Raw genomic sequence first — 16692 nt, 5'->3', positions numbered from 1 at the left:
ATTCCAATCCCTGGAACCTGTGAATATGTTACCTTATATGTTAAAGGGACTTCGCAGGTATGATTAAGAATCTTGATGTTGGAGATTGCCCTGGATTATCTGGGTGGGCCCAATGTAATAACAAGGGTCCTTATAAGAGAAGCAGGATGCTCAGAGTAAGAACAGGTGATACGATGATGAAAGCAAAGAGAGAGACAGACAGAGAGTGAGAGAGAGAGACGACACAGACAGACAGACAGACTACAAGATGCTATGATGCTGGTTTTGAAGATGGAGGAAGGGGCCGTGACCCAGGGAATGAAGATAATGTTTCTAGAAGCAAGAAAAGGCAAGGAAATGGATTCTCCTCTATAGCCTTGAGAAAGGATGCAGCCCTGTTGACCCATTTTAGACTTCTGACCTCCAGAATTCTAAGAAAGTAAATTTGCATTTTTTAAAGTCACTAAATTTGTAGTTATTTGTTACAGGAGCAATAGGATATTAATATAGATAACAGATTGTAAGCATGGCATGTTTTTTCTCACTTAAAACGATATATATCATGAGCATTTTTCCATTCATTCAATACACTTCTATGGTACTTTTTATTGTGATAGTATACATACAAAATTTACCATTTTAACTGTTTTTAAGTGTACAGCTCAGCTGCTAAGGATATTCACATTGCTGTGCAACCATCACCTCCATCCATCTCCAGCACGTTTTCATCTTCCCAAGTGGAAACTCTTTACCCAGTAAACAATAACCTCTCATTCCTCCCTTTTCTCAGCCCCTGGAAACCACCATTCTACTTCATGTCTCTATGAATATGACTCTAGGTACCTTATGTAAATGGAATCATATAGTAGTTGTTCTTTTATGTCTAGCTTATTTCACTTAGCATAATGTCTTCAAGTTTCACCTCTGTTGTAGCATGTGTGAAGATTTCCTTCCTTTTGTGGGTGAAAAAGATCCCATTATACCACATTTAGTTTATCCACTCATCCATCAATGGATACTTGGGCTGTTTCTACCTTTTCGTTATTGTGAATAATGCTGCTATGAAAATGGGTGTACAAGACACTGTGTTTTTTTTTTGTTTTTTGTTTTGTTTTTAAAGAAGATGCTGGGGGTAGGAGTTTTAGTAATTTATTTATTTATTTTTGCTGTGTTGGGTCTTCGTTTCTGTGCGAGGGCTTTCTCTAGTTGTAGCAAGTGGGGGCCACTCTTCATCGCGGTGCGCGGGCCTCTCACTGTCACGGCCTCTCTTGTTGCGGAGCACAGGCTCCAGATGCGCAGGCTCAGTAGTTGTGGCTCACGGGCCTAGTTGCTCCGCGGCGTATGGGATCCTCCCAGACCAGGGCTCGAACCTGTGTCCCCTGCATTAGCAGGCAGATTCTCAACCACTGCGCCACCAGGGAAGCCCCAAGACACTGTTTTTAATGGCGATATAATTCACTGCATGAATATACTATGGCTTAATTAACTAGTCCCGCATATCGAATGCTTCAAGTGCTCCCAGATTTTTAGTATGGTCAGCAATGCTGCAGTGAACACTCATGCAGTTAATCTTTGTCGACGTGATAATTTTCCTAAGATAAATTTTTAGAAGTAATACTGCCAGGCCAAAGAGTTTGCACATATTCTTCCCCTCTCTCTTTTTTAAAAAAATATTGACATATGTCGTGAATTTTAAAATTTATTTATTTATGGCTGTGTTGGGTCTTCATTTCTGTGCCAGGGCCTTCTCTAGTTGTGGCAAGCGGGGGCCACTCTTCATCGTGGTGTGCAGGCCTCTCACTATCGCGGCCTCTCTTGTTGCGGAGCACAGGCTCCAGACGCGCAAGCTCAGTAACTGTACGCGCAGGCTCAGTAATTGTGGCTCACGGGCCCAGCTGCTCCACGGCATGTGGGATCTCCCCAGACCAGGGTTTGAACCCATGTCCCCTGCATTGGCAGGCAGATTCTCAACCACTGCGCCACCAGGGAAGCCCCCCCTTCTCTTTTTAAATAACTTAATGTCTTGGATTTTTCTTTAATATTTTAATGTTATTAAATTATTGAAAGAATGCAAGCTCCAACTATTCAGAGATGTATTAATTAAGAATGAGGTGTCCCTGCTCTTTCTCTAACTCCATATCTCTGAACTTGGCAATTTAACAATTTGGGGATAATCCTTTGGTATATAAATTTCAAACAGAAGAGTCCTTTACTGCCTCAAAAATTACACATGCAGGACTTCCCTGGTGGCGCAGTGCTTAAGAATACGCCTGCCACTGCAGGGGACACGGGTTCAAGACCTGGTCCGGGAAGATCCCACATGCTGCAGAGCAACTAAGCCCGTGCGCCACAACTACTGAGCCTGCGCTCTAGAGCATGCAAGCCACAACTACTGAGCCCACGTGCCACAATTACTGAAGCCCGTGCACCTAGAGCTTGCGCTCTGCAACAAGAGAAGCCACCGCAATGAGAAGCCCGTGCACCACAACAGAGAGCAGCCCCCACTAGCCGCAACTAGAGAAAGCCTACATGCAGCAACAAAGACCCAACGCAGCCAAAAATAAATAAATTTAAAAAAAAAGAAAAGGCATCATCCAGAGGTTAAAAAAAAAAAATTACATGTGCAAACTTCACCATAAACCCCTCAGGGCTGTGCATACCTGACAAGGGCGTCCCATGGATGATGATAGCGATGCCTTTCCGGTTCTTGGCCATGCGGCCTTCTGCAGAAATGTCAATGCCCAGGTGGCGAGCAATGGCCTTGCTCACTGGGTTGTTCTCTACTTCCCCAACCTCCTCTGGAAAGTGGCTGTCAATGCTCTGAATCTTGTCAGCTGCAAATTAAATATACATGTGTGCGTGTGTGCATGCACATACATGCGGACACACCCAGAACTCACCTGGGCTCTGAAGGAAGTGGGGACGACTTTTTCTTAGTAAACATCCTATTTTAAAATAAACGTAATCTGCTGCAGATGTTGCCTCACTCCCCCTGTAGTGCACGGAAGTGCCCGTTTTGGCTAATAATCTGCCCGTAGCTACTACAATTGAAAATACAGATACTCTTTGATTCTTAATCCCACTTTGGGGAATCTCTTCTCCTGAAAAATAATATTGGAAACTAGCTGAATATGCAACAGTAAGGGAAATGACTAAATAAATGATGGCATATTCATATTGTAGAATTAATACATAATAGTGCTAGAAAGATGCATCTTATGGAGAAAGGTGAAAGGCACTGAACAGCCTTCCCACTTTTGCTTAGAGAGAACAGGTACCCCAACATTAAAATGCTTGGTTACTTGGAAACATGACTTTTTCCAGGCTTTCTTCATCCTCCTCTTCATCTGGGTAGGTCTTGGACTTGACCATTGGGATATGCCGCTCTTCCAGGCTGGATGTGTCAGAGATCTCTCGGCTAAGCGAGGTCCTCTTTGTGCTGGCAGAGGTTCCCTGTTCTGACAAGGGACCATCGTCCTCTTCTGCCAGGGAGCAAAGAATGGAAACACACAGGAAGAGTTGGGAGGAGGACAAGGGAGATAGGGCAGAAAAGGGAAGAGAGACAAAGAGGAGAATCACTGAACTGGTTACCATCACCCTGGACTATCTGACCCCAATAAACAAGAACTGCAGTCAGTCTGCTGTTAAATTTCTCTGCCCAGAGTGTTTCTACATTTTAACATGAAAAAATACATACCAAAATTATACATTTGGTTTAGAAAATTTTGGAAATTCAAAAGAGCAAAAATGATAAAATTTAGCTACAGAAAGAAATATAGATAGACAAAGAAATGGTGATAGAGGAACAGCAGCTTCATTTTATGATACCAGTATAGGAGAGTGGCAACCTCTCAGATTTTTTTTTTTTTTTTTTTTTTTTTCGGTACGCGGGCCTCTCACTGTTGCGGCCTCTCCCGTTGTGGAGCACAGGCTCCGGATGTGCAGACTCAGCGGCCATGGCTCATGGGCCCAGCCGCTCCGCGGCATGTGGGATCTTCCCGGACCGGGGCACAAACTCGTGTCCCCTGCATCGGCAGGCGGACTCTCAACCACTGCGCCACCAGGGGAGCCCCCTCTCAGATTTTTAATTTTTCAAAACTAAAGTTGGGATCATACTATACACATACCAATTTGTAGCCTGCATTCCCCCTTAATTTATCATGAACATCTCTCCATGTCATTGTTGAGCACATCTACTACTTTATCTGCCCTGCACCACCGTCAATGCCCCTATTCCACAGAGTTTCAGTGGGTACATTGGGATGTCATTGTACAAGGTGACCCAGCTCTACCCTGGAGCCAAGACACCTTCTTTGTTTAATTTTGAATTTGAGTCAGAGAGGTTGTAGCTCTCCTGGGAATGGCAATAACATGACTTGTAGCTGCTGGCCTTCCCTGGATGTGGTTTGGAAGCAGAGAAGGATGTGTACTCTGTGACAGCAGAGTAAGCAGATGCTCAGAGAGGTGCTGGTGAGAAGCAGAGGGAGCGCCTCCCTGGACTTCTACTGACCCTCAGGTCCTGGCTCTAGATCACCTTTCCATGGGCCAAATGGAAAAATGAACCCACAACCAAGGCGTGTAGGACAGGGATGAGAGCGATGGGCCCTTCTCAGCTCTCACTAAGTCCTCTTTACATTGCAGACCCTCGTGACTCTCTGCCTCAGGCCACTAGGCAGTCCTGAGTTTAAATGTCTATCCCCCCACCCCTCCCTGACTTTGAGCTCTCAAAGGTAGGGGCTGATTTCATTGATCTTTCTTCTAGCACTTCAGCTCAGTGCTTAGAACATAGTGGGTGCTTGTTATGGGCTGAACTGGTTCCCATAAAGTTCATTTGCTGAAGTCCTAAGCACCACCCCCGTGCCACACTCCACTCCCTGCCCCAGTATCCCAGAATGTGACTATTTGAAGTTAGGGCCTTTCAAGAGGTAATTAAGTTAAAATGAGTGTCCTAAGCCATCCATAGTCCAATATCACTGGTGTTCTTATAGGAAGAGATTAGGACACAGACACACAGAGGGAAGTCCTTGTGAACACACAGGGGGAAGACAGGCATCTACAAGCCACGGAGGGAGGTCCAGTAGAAAACAATTCCACCAACACCTTGATCTTGGATTTCTAGCCTCCAGAATTATGACAAAATAAGTTTTGCGTGGTTAAGCCCCCCAGTCTGTGGTATTTGCAGTGGCAGTTCTAGTGAACTAATATGCTCAATGAATACAACCAGGAGACTGGGTGGACAGGCAGCCTTCTTCTCTCATCTTCTCCTTTTAGGGCCGATTAGTGTTCTCCGACTACCTTCTGTCTTGAGAGACAACAAGACAGGTCCAAGGGCAGGAGAAATGGACTTCATTCATTCATTCATTCACTCTTACAGAAACATTTATCAGGCACTATGATGTATCAGGTGCTGGTCCATGCACTGGGTGTACATTGGGGAAGACATGATCACTGCCTTTATGGGGGCTTGTCTAGAGGGGAGACAAGTGTGAAGAAAATACATATGATGACTATTATGCAGAAGAAGAGGGCAAGTAAGAACGGAGGGCAAATTTCCAGGGTGAGGGCACAGGGAAGCAGAGAAGTGAGCACCCCAACAAGCTACATGATCCCATAGGTCTCCCTGGAACCTTGATGCTCAAGTGCACACAAGGGGGGATCCTGGGTGGATGATGGATAACTCTGGGGTGCTGGGCAAGAAAGGGCAAGATCGTAAGAGCACAGTCCAGCTTTGTGATTGAGTTTTGGCCTTGAGGACCATCAAGGGTCTTTCCTCATGTGAACTCCCACCCCTACCTCTTGTAGGGCACCAACATCTACCACGCATGATTGATTACCTTGCATTACCTAGGCACAGATGTGGAGGCTGTGGAGTGGTTATTGTCGTGGACTCCAGAGTCAGAGAGACCTGGGCTTGAGTCCTGATTCTGCCACTTAAATCTGTGGATCTGGCTTCTCAGTGCTTCCTCTCTCATCTCTATGTGTGAAGCCCTCAGCACAGGGCTTGGTATCTAGCAAGTGTCCTTCTATATCTGAATTAGCTGTTTTTAAGTCTTAACTCCCCACCAGACTCTAGTGAGAGCAGAATGTGTCCCCATCTCTGCATCCCTAAAATGGGGACAACAGGACCATTTTGCAAGGGTTAGAAATGAAATCCCTAAGGTGCTCAGTAACTGGTTCGTCTCCCAGCAGAGATAATTCAAAGAAGCCAGGGGAGTGGCTGGAGCCGCGGGCTCCAGAACTGTTGAGTTCTCACCGTTCTCCTGCGCCAGACTCTCCAGATATTTCATCTTCATCTGCTCCTCTTTTGACCTCTTCATCTCCTTAAAGTATTCATACACCTCTGGGGGCAGGTTTTCCCCCGGAAGGCGGGGAGGCAGCAGCAGGGAGTTGTAGGAATCATAGCCCTTCAGTGTTCGCAAGATCTGCTCAAGGAGAATGGGAACTGCTGTTGGTCCCACTGGAAGTTTCCTCCCCACAGTCCCAGGTGGGTCTGCCATCCATCTCATAAAAACCCTGCCCCTGACCAAGGCTGGGGTGTATACAAATACTTTCTGGATCTCAAAGGGTAGGGTCCTTTGCAGAGGTCTAAAGTGTAAGGCCGAGCCCTGGATCTGTGGGGATAACGAATTTTTATTTTGCCCCATTTGTGCCTGGGCATTTCCCATGTGGAAAAGAATTTTCCCCTTGTTTTATAGATAACATATACTGTTTTTGTTGTTGTTGTTTTCCATTGACAAAAGTACAGAACTCAATTATCCACTTTGAGTGACATGTTATTGAAAAATATTGCGGACAGCAATGTTGTCTTGGTAAGGTGGTTGTCTGATATATAGAGGATCCAGAGAAAAGTAGGCAAAATGGCTGTTTAGGTATGTGTATGTGTGTGTGTGTGTGTGTATATCTGAGAGAGAGACAGAGAGGGATGTAAATTAGGCTTGTCAGATGAAGTACAAGATGCCTAGTTAAATTTAAATTTCAGATAAAAAAATGAATAATTTTTAAAGTATAAATGTGTCCCATATTGTTTATCTGGAATTCAAATTTAATTGCGGCAACCTGTTTTTCTTTCTGCTAAATCCAGCAACACTAGTGTGTATGTACATTTATAAAAGACAGTAAAATCAACTCCTAGAAAGCAATCACTTCCTACGCAACCTAATCTACTGGTGTGAAAAATCAGTTAGGTAACCCTTCTCCAAGATCACCAATTTTAGTTGTTTGAAAACCAATATTAATGAGCTTACTCTAAAATTTATATGGAAGAACAAAGGGCTAAGAATAGTTGAAATGCTAATGAAGAAAAATAGAGAGGACTGTCCTACCAGATATCAGGAATTATGAAGTTGGAGCAATGGAGAGGGTGGTATTGATGCTGAATAGAGAAACTGACCAATGAAATGGAGGTGAGAGCTTAGAATAGACCCACGTGTATATGGAGCTTTGACACAGGACAGAGGTGGCATGGCAGATCAGTGGGGAAAGGAAGGCCTATTCCAAAGGCTGGCTGATGTAGAGACACAAAGGCCTGGCCAACTTGCTTCATCTGAGGCGACTGTAAACAGCCAGCCCAGCTGCAGAGTGTCCTGTGGGATCAGCTGAAGTCTCTGTGCGATGTCATCACAGCTTACCTTCTCTGTCTGCCTGGGTCTAACGTTCCTTATCCTTTACAGGTGTCGTCCCTGAGAGTACTCTCTGATAAACCTTCTGCATGCAAATCTCAGAGTCTTGGATTCTGCTTTCCACTGACCCTGACCCACAGCAGAGGATGCTGTGCCAACACAAGCCATTGAACATCTAATAAATACCTAATGAAAAGACTTGAATCCAGAGGGACAGAATCCAAACCGGGCAGAGCACAAACACTGGATGTAAAGAAGACAGAAGATTCAAAGGCCAAGCTGATGGAGAGTCCAGAGGAAGCAGACCATCTTAGCTAAGCCATTCCTAAATTCCTGACCCAGAGCAAACAAGAGATGACAAATATTTATTGTTTTATGTGACTAAGCTTGGGAGTAATTTATTTTGCAGCAATAGATAGCTAATATAACATCACACTTCATGAACAGCAAGACCTTATGAGAAAACAATGGAGCAATGTATTCAAGATATACGAGTGCAGAAAATGTGAGCCAAGGATACTGTATCCAATCAAACCGATCTTCAAGCACAAAAGCCAAGGAAAAACAGTTACGAACACATGAATACTCAGGAAATATTGTTCCCACGGTCCCTTCCTGAGGAGTCCACTAGAGAATGATCTTCTGACAACCCAGTAGCGAATGGAGAAGCCTCATCACAAGGACTGGTGTTGAGCATTAAATATGTTCAAGTGTAGAACTAAGACTAAATGATGGAAATTAGATGATTACCCAGTAGGCATTAACTGGAAGTAAAGAAATATCATTTTAAATTAGAGGGTGGTGAGGAGAGGTAAAAAGAGATTTTTAGCTAATTTCATTATTGCTCATAGTAGGGAAGTAAGAGGCAGTTTCTAAAAAGTAGGGTACTAAGGGTATTAGATAAGGGCATAGTTTATACAGATCAGCCTCAAGGTAGGACAGCAGGGTAGAGACAGTAAAAATGGACCTGGATAGATCAATGGAAAAGAATAGAGATTCCAGAAATAGACCGAAATAAACATAGTCAACTGATCTTTCCTAAAGGAGCAAATGCAATACAATGGAGCAAAGAGTTTTTTTCAACAAATGATGCTGGAATTGGACATCCACCGGCAAAAAAATAAATCTGAGTGGATCTTATCTTCATAAAAATTAACTCAAATGAATTGTAGACCTAAATAAAAAACATAAAACTATAAAATTTCTAGAAGATAGCATAACAGAAAATTTAGATGACCCAGAGTATGGTGATGACTTTTTAGACACAACTCCAAAGGCACAGTCTATGAAAAAAGTAATTGATAAACTGGACTTCATTAAAATGAAAAACTTCTGCTCTGCAAAAGATAATGTCAAGAGAATGAAAAGACAAGCCACAGACTGGGAGAAAATATTTGAAAAAGACACATCTGATAAAGGACTATTATTCAAAATATGTAAAGAACTCTTAAAGCTCAACAATAAGGAAACAGATAACTCGATTAAAAATTGGGCCAAAGACCTTAACAGATACCTCACCAAAGAAAATATACAGATGGCAAATAGGCGTATGAATGGATATTCCACATTATATATGCCTTCAGGGAAATGCAAATTAAAACAACAATGAGATACCACTACACACCGATTAGAACAGCCAAAATCCAAAACCCTGACAATATTAAAAGCTAGTGAGGATAAGGAGCAACAGGAACTCTCATTTACTGCTAGTAGGAATGCAAAATGTTACAACCATTTTGGAAGACAGTTTGACAGTTTCTTACAAAACTAAACATACACTTACCATAGAATCCAGCAATCATACTCCTTGGCATTTACCTAAAGAGTTGAAAACTTATGTTCACACAAAAACCTGCACACAGATGTTTACAGCAGCTTTATTCATAATTGCCAAAACTTGGAAACAACCAAGATGTCTTTCAGTAGGTGAATGGATAAATAAACTGTGGTATTTCCAGACAATGGAATATCATTCAGCACTAAAAAGAAATGAGCTATCAAGCCATGAAAAGACATGGAGGAACGTTAGATGCATATTACTAAGTGAAAGAAGCCAATCTGAACATCTACATACTCTATGATTCCAACTATATGGCATTCTGGAAAAGGCAAAACTACAGAGACAGTAAAAAAGATTAATGGTTGCCAGGGGTTGGAAGGAGGGAGGGATGAATATGTGGAGCACAGAGGATATTTAGGGCAATGAAAATACTTTGACACTATAATGATTGCTACATGTTGTTATACATTTGTCTAAACCCATAGAATGCACCAAGAGTGAACTGTAATGTAAACTACGGACTTTGGGTGATTATGATGTCACATAGGTTTATCAATTGTAAAAAATATACCATTCCAGTGAGGGATGTTGATAATGGTGGAGGCTATGCATGTGTGGGGGCAGGGGTTATATGAAAAATCTCTGCATCTTCCCCTCAATTTTCCTGTGAATCTAAAACTGCTCTGAAGAATAAAGTTTAAAAAAAATGGACAAGGAGGAGCAATTGTAAAATATACAAGCCAGAGCAAATAGGAAAAAAAAAAAAAAAAAGACAGATTTAAGCCCTAACGTGATTACATTAAATGTAAATGGTCTAAATACACCAATTAAAGACAAAGACTGCCAGAGTGTATAAAAAAGATGACCCAAATATATGCTGTCTACAAGAAACTCATTTCAAATATAATGACTATGGCATACATTCTTTACTGTTTGAATTTTAACATGATCATGTATTAGTTTTTAAATTAGTTGTTTCAAATGTATAATGAGATCACAAAGAAGAATGAATTCTGCTTAGGGCAAGGGAAGTAGGTCAGGAAAGACTGCAAAGTGATCTTTAGATTGACAGGGAAGGGTTCACAGGAAGAAGGAGCAAAGGTGAGGAGGAAGTTGTCCAGGCAGAGAGAAGAGTACCTGGCAAGGCCCAGCATGTGTAGGAAAATGGAGTTTGGTTTTGGTCTCTGCTCACCTTCTCTTCTACAAGATATTGCTGGTCAAATTCTAAGGAGTAAAACTCAATGGGAAAGTTGCAGGGATTCTTCACCACCACCTCGGCCTCATCTCCAGGTGCATAAGGCAGCAGTGGCCCCAGCTCCAGAACTGAGGGACTAAATTCCAAGCATGGCTCTAGACCTTGCCCCTGTGCCAGTAGGGTAAGCTTTTGAGCACTCTGGGCAATCTGGAACACCAAGGTTTGGCTGTAGAATTTCTGGAAAATACAAAAACAAAACAAGCAACTAAATTTTTTTCTGTTATGTGACATGTAAAACGGATAACCACTGGGGGACAAAATTGATCCTGTTTAGATTAAGAGAGAAAAGTTTTCCTATAAAATTGCATGAGAGCAATTTATATTAGAGTGTTAATACTGGGTATCTAGCATGCCAGGCACTGTACCAAGTGCTTCATCACAGTCCTGTGAATGCTGCTCTCATACCCCTCAGATCCTCCAATGTGCTCAGAGGTCCCACTGCCCCTATCTGCACCTCTGGGTCTGTACCTCTGGGCTCTCATTTCATGGGCCCTGCTGCCCATGGGTAGGGCAGGGCAAGGCAGAAGTGTCAGAGAAGTAACACCTTCTGGGGACAATCCTTAACCAACGACTCTCAGGAGTTACTGTATAAAGACTCCTGAGAGGGATAATTCTGAAATGTGCATTTTGTATATTTTCTCCGAGTTTCCAGTGGGATTAAGATCCAGTGTCCAGGACTTCCCTGGTGGCACAGTGGTTAAGAATCTGCCTGCCAATGCAGGGGACACAGGTTTGAGCCCTGGTCTGGGAAGATCCCACATGCCGTGGAGCAACTAAGCCCATGTGCCACAACTACCTAGCCTGCGCTCTAGAGCCCATGAGCCACAACTATTGAGCCCACATGCCACAACTACTGAAGCCTGTGCAACTAGAGCCTGTGCTCCGCAACAAGAGAAGCCACCGCAATGAGAAGCCTGTGCGCCGCAACGAAGAGTAGCCCCCGCTAGCCACAACTAGAGAAAGTCCGCACGCAGCAACAAAGACCCAACGCAGCCAAAAATAAATAAATCAATAAATCAGTCCAGTGTCCAAGGTAGCTGGCTCACTCGCACACCCTATTAGCTGCCTTCCTTTTCCTTGTCACCTTCTACTTCTCTTTTAGTATTCCCTACACTTCCTAAATAATCTGCTTGCACTCAAATTCTTGACTCCAGGTCTGTTTCTTGGAGAATCTGAATGATCATATTTCCATTATTTAAAGATACAGTTAAGCAGCTAGTCAGAGATGATCAGCTAGCGCAATCAGTTCGTCTGATACAATTACAATCCAAATACCAGTTGATAATGACACCAATTATTCTAATCTGGTTTCACTTAGGAACCTATTAAAATGCATATTCACAGGCCCATTCCTAGAGATCCTGACTTGGTAGGGGCAGGGTAAGGCTGGGGATTCTGTAGTTTTAACCAGATGCCCAGGTTGTTCTGAAACTGTTGGGCTCATGGCTTGGGTTTGGAAAGCATGATTGGCTGAGCGATTTGGAGAGCTCTTAACTACCTTAGCTCAGACGGAAGGAAAATCAGATGGAAAGAATGTGTAAGGACATAGATACAAGTTCAGAAAAATACCTGTTGTTGGAGATAGTAAGAGAACAAATTATTGGCTAAGAAGGTTTTCTATATAGTTATGGGTTTAGCACCTTATGTGATCCAAACTTCTATATTTTAACTGCTTTTTAGGGAAATATTTCTTACTTTTTTTTTTTGGCTGCATTGGGTCTTTGTTGCTGCATGTGGGCTTTCTCTAGTAGCGATGAGCAGGGGCTACTCTTCGTTGTGGTGCATGGGCTTCTCATTGCGGTGGCTTCTCTTGCTGCAGAGCACTGGCTCTAGGTGCGTGGGCTCAGTAGTTGTGGCTCACGGGCTCTAGAGCACAGGCTCAGTAGTTGTGCTGCATGGGCTTAGTTGCTCCATGGCAGGTGAGATCTTCCCAGACCAGGGATTGAACCCATGTTCCCTGCACCGGCAGGTGGATTCTTAACCACTACACCACCAGGGAAGTCCCAGGGAAATATTTCTAAAACATTTCATTCATCTTGTTTTCTAACACAAAGTATTCTGAACGCATGTTATAATGTCTAGGAGTTGTTAATGTGGACATCAGTGTTTCTCTGTGCTGCTGATGCTGGTGAGGATATAGGTGTGGACTGTATGGGTTGCAAGGCTAACCAGTTCCTTGTATACGGCCAATAAATTTCTCTCCCAAACTCTAATTTGAAAAGATACATGCACCTCAATGTGCATAGAAGTACTGTTTACAACAGCCAACAGATGGAAGCAACCTAAATGTCCATCAACAGAAGAATGGATAAAGAAGATGTGGTATATATGTACAATGGAGTAAAAAAGAATGGAATAATACCATTTGCAGCAACATGGATGGACCTAGAGATTATCATACTAAGTGAAGTAAGCCAAATAGAGAAAGACAAATATCATATGATATCGCTTATATGTGGAATCTAAAAAAGTGATACAAGTGAACTTATTTACAAAACAGAAATAACCTCAGACATAGAAAACAAACTTATGGTTACCAAAGGGGAGAGTGGGGTGGGGTGGGGGGGAGAGATAAATGAGGAGTTTGGGATTAATATATACACACTACTATATATAAAATAGGTAAACAATAAGGACCTACTGTATAGCATAGGGAACTATACTCAATATCTTATAATAGCTTACAATGGAAAAGAGTCTGAAAAAAAATATATGTATTCATTGTAAATTAACTATACTTCAGTAAAAAATGCTACTTAAAAAAATTCCTATCCCATTTGGTGGAAACATTTTATTAATTTTGACCAATGCTAACTCAACACTTATGGAACTGCCCAAACAAATCTTTTTTTTTTACTATATTTACTGGTATTTTTTTCAGTAAAACATCCAAAATCTTGAGTAAACCTGGTGGCAGTCTTAAGACTCTCTAAGAATGACAAACACATTAGTTTTCTTTTCTTTTAAAAGGGCTGGGGAGATTTTGATAATGACAGAAACAGGGACTCTATTTTAGAATCAGATATGAAGTCATTCTCTTTTCTTTCTTCTCATTGTAGATTCTGAAGCATTTCCTCAAAGCCGTTACCAGGAAAACGGGAGTTAACCATGGGTATTTTATAAAACTCACATCGATTTCTTCTTTTAAAAGAATAAAGAAAAACATCTCCCAAATGCCTTAGGCTTTCAGCAAAAGTCTTTACAGTGTAACCTCTTGAGATCCTCTCTGGTTCTAGGATTTTTATTATTTTTTTACTGTATTCTTTGTCAGGAGTAGCTTTGTGCTCATGGTGTTTGCAAAAGAAACACTTGTGAGGCCCAGGGAGTATGTCTACCAGAAAGTACTTATTATTATCACAACTACTGATGATAATAGTAAATAGATACTGAGACACTACATACAGAGCAGTATGCTATGCATTTTATTCACATTAATTCATTTAATCTTCAAAATGACCCTTAGGAGGTAGCTACTGCAGGTTGATAGTTTCTTACCTGAAACCCTAGGGGCCAGATGCTTTCAAATTCAGAGTTTTAAAAAGGTAAACACAGAGCATATACCCTATGTTACATAGTATCCTTAGCAGTATCCCCTGTAATCAAACACATTAATATTTCTGCAGCTGCAGTGTTTGAGTCTGCAAACCAAGGGGAATAAATAAAGGTTAAGTAGTCTCATGTCAGTTCAGATAGGTTTTTCTGCCAAATGAGTTTGGGTCTGAAACTTAAAAAAAATTTTCCCCCAGTTTTTAGAACTTATTGGATTTTGGAATTGCAATAAGGGATTTTGGACATGTGATATTATTATTTTTCATTTTATCTATGAGCAAACTGAGGTTTAGCGAGGCTGAATAATTTGCCCAAAGCCATGCAGCCTCTTAGTCAGAGGCAGAAGGCCACTAAGCCAGGTCTGTTGGTAAAAGTCAAAGTGTTAGATAGATCTGCTGATTCCAGAGCCGGTGCTCCTAACCACCAGGACACAGCTCCTGCATGAATCAGAGCACTGAATGTCATAATCAGAATAGTGAGGGACAGGTCACTCAAAGTTTCCCTGGAGACCCAATCAAACATGGACTTCGAGTACAGCTCAAAGAGATCCAGAGAGTCTGAATGAGACTGCATTTCTTTAAAGCTTACCTCTTCTTTGGGCATGAATTTCACTTGCATGTTGGACCTCTCACCAGGATCCAAGACCCCAGAAGTGGGCTGAATCTCAAAGATCCGTGTCTTTGGCTTGAATTCAGCACATAGTTTCCGTCTTAAGTACTTTGGCATGTGTTTCTCCAGCTGGCAAATAAATAGTAGACAATTAGACCATTTTCTTTGGAAAATGCCTCCACCCTCCACCCACTCAATCTATGTTTACTGATTACTTCCCAGGTGTCAGGGGATGTGTGGATACCCGGGGCACAAAGATAAATACGACATTCGCGAGATAGCATGGCCTGATAGTCCTTGAGTGCTGGGCTGAGGGCCTACATTTTATTCAGGGGGCAATGGTTGTTGCTGAAAGTCTTTGAGCAGAAGGGTGAAATGAAGAGAGTGAAGGATTAGAATTATAAATCTGACTTAAATGGAGATGGAAAAAAGGGGACAATGGGCCACAATTCATTTACCTTTCTAACTTGCTTATGGGTGTGGATAAACCATTCACAAGGGACTTGGAGGTGATTGGAAAGCTGAATAGTTTCCACGAGGCACTGTCCACACTGAATTGTGGCAAACTCCACTTTTCCACAAGACAGTGTCATACTGGGAATGGTCACCTTGGCTTGGAGACAGATGTGAACTGTTGGCCCTCCAACCACCTAGAGTGGGCATAAAATTGTTGTTACCATGTAGCATGGGATTGGAGAAAGAATCACGGCTCTGAAATAGTAACTGGATCATCACAGGGGTGATCAGCAAGCAGAGCTGGAAGCTGGGGAGGATCAGCTGGGCCTAGTGATGCGTCTTACCTTGATGGGCAGAATGACCTTTTTGTTTCCAACAGAAAGGCTGGCCCCTTGTGCATCAAATCTCACTTCAAATGTTTCCGTTTCACAGTAAGGCAGATTCTTCACACGATCTAGCTCAATACTGAAGCCTGGACCAAGACAAACAAAATTTCTTTGCGGAAAAGAGAAGTAGCAATCAAGAGCTGCTCTAGATACAGCCCGTCGGAGGCAGGATGACCACCACCCAAAGTATCAATTAATGGCCCAACAATGCTTTCAGCTGATCCCAGAAGAAGCACTCCAGGACAGTACAGACGGGCATCGTGTTAGAAATGACAGAGTGCAATAGGAAGGGTCTCCATCCTGGTTACCTGTGTCGTGAAGGACATGCTTTTCCGCATGGAAGGACACTGGGAAGTGACTGGTGTTGGTGATCTTGATGATGTGGGTTCGGACATCACCAAGGATGATGTAGCCAAAGTCTAGGATATATTCTGGCAGCTGGACTCTGAAACAGTTAACAAGGTCTTCTTACCACTCACATTTCCAAATGTGCAAGAGTGTGAGGTTTTCTTCCATCTCCTCTGCACAATTCTATTCTCTGGAGTAGAGAACCACCACTCTCCAGAATGGAGACTAGGAACAAGACACTTCCCCCAGAAGACCACATTGCTGCTTTAGCCATCATCTCTAAACACATTCAGTGCTGGTCCTTAAGGACCTGAAACCGGCCCATCTATTAGACAAAGTGGGAGGTTTCTGACTAAGAGGCAGAGACCTGCCTGGTTGGCTGGCTGCTAGAGAACGGCAGACATGTAAGGCGAGTGGATTTCATCCGTACATAGTCAATCATTAATTCATGGAGCACTCTGGTGGAGGGCACCACTGGCTCTGCTACACTCTGAAACAAACACGACATGGAAGGGCGCTCACTTGATCGGTTTGCGGTGACTCGGATGGCAGAAGTTGTCCATGGAACCAAGGACAATTGATTTCTGATGTTCTGTGGCATAGTCTTGGACTATGAGCCGCTCTACTTCCATCTGGAGTTGAGCATTTAACTGGAGCAAGAGAGAAGAGCAAGTAAGCAAATTCTTTGAGAACGTGCATTCTCAACGGGGG

General features: G+C 42.7%; 1 protein-coding gene across 1 annotated transcript in view; it reads right to left on the bottom strand.

The window, feature by feature from the left end:
* HYDIN (HYDIN axonemal central pair apparatus protein) overlaps nucleotides 1-16692 on the bottom strand; it is a 433731-nt gene that overhangs the window by 105373 nt on the left and 311666 nt on the right. The window contains exons 30-38 of the mRNA XM_032613277.1: nucleotides 16504-16631; nucleotides 15942-16078; nucleotides 15592-15719; nucleotides 15250-15441; nucleotides 14771-14920; nucleotides 10571-10810; nucleotides 6233-6401; nucleotides 3282-3461; nucleotides 2640-2813 (exon numbers count right to left, since the gene is read on the bottom strand). Coding sequence (XP_032469168.1) covers nucleotides 2640-2813; nucleotides 3282-3461; nucleotides 6233-6401; nucleotides 10571-10810; nucleotides 14771-14920; nucleotides 15250-15441; nucleotides 15592-15719; nucleotides 15942-16078; nucleotides 16504-16631 — 1498 coding nt within the window. The remainder of the gene's footprint in view (nucleotides 1-2639; nucleotides 2814-3281; nucleotides 3462-6232; nucleotides 6402-10570; nucleotides 10811-14770; nucleotides 14921-15249; nucleotides 15442-15591; nucleotides 15720-15941; nucleotides 16079-16503; nucleotides 16632-16692) is intronic.

This window comes from Phocoena sinus, chromosome 19 (genome assembly GCF_008692025.1).
Source record: "Phocoena sinus isolate mPhoSin1 chromosome 19, mPhoSin1.pri, whole genome shotgun sequence".
Taxonomy (NCBI): Eukaryota; Metazoa; Chordata; class Mammalia; order Artiodactyla; family Phocoenidae; genus Phocoena; species Phocoena sinus.
Note: the sequence above shows the minus strand (reverse complement) of the source record. Positions and strands in the feature narration are given on the sequence as shown.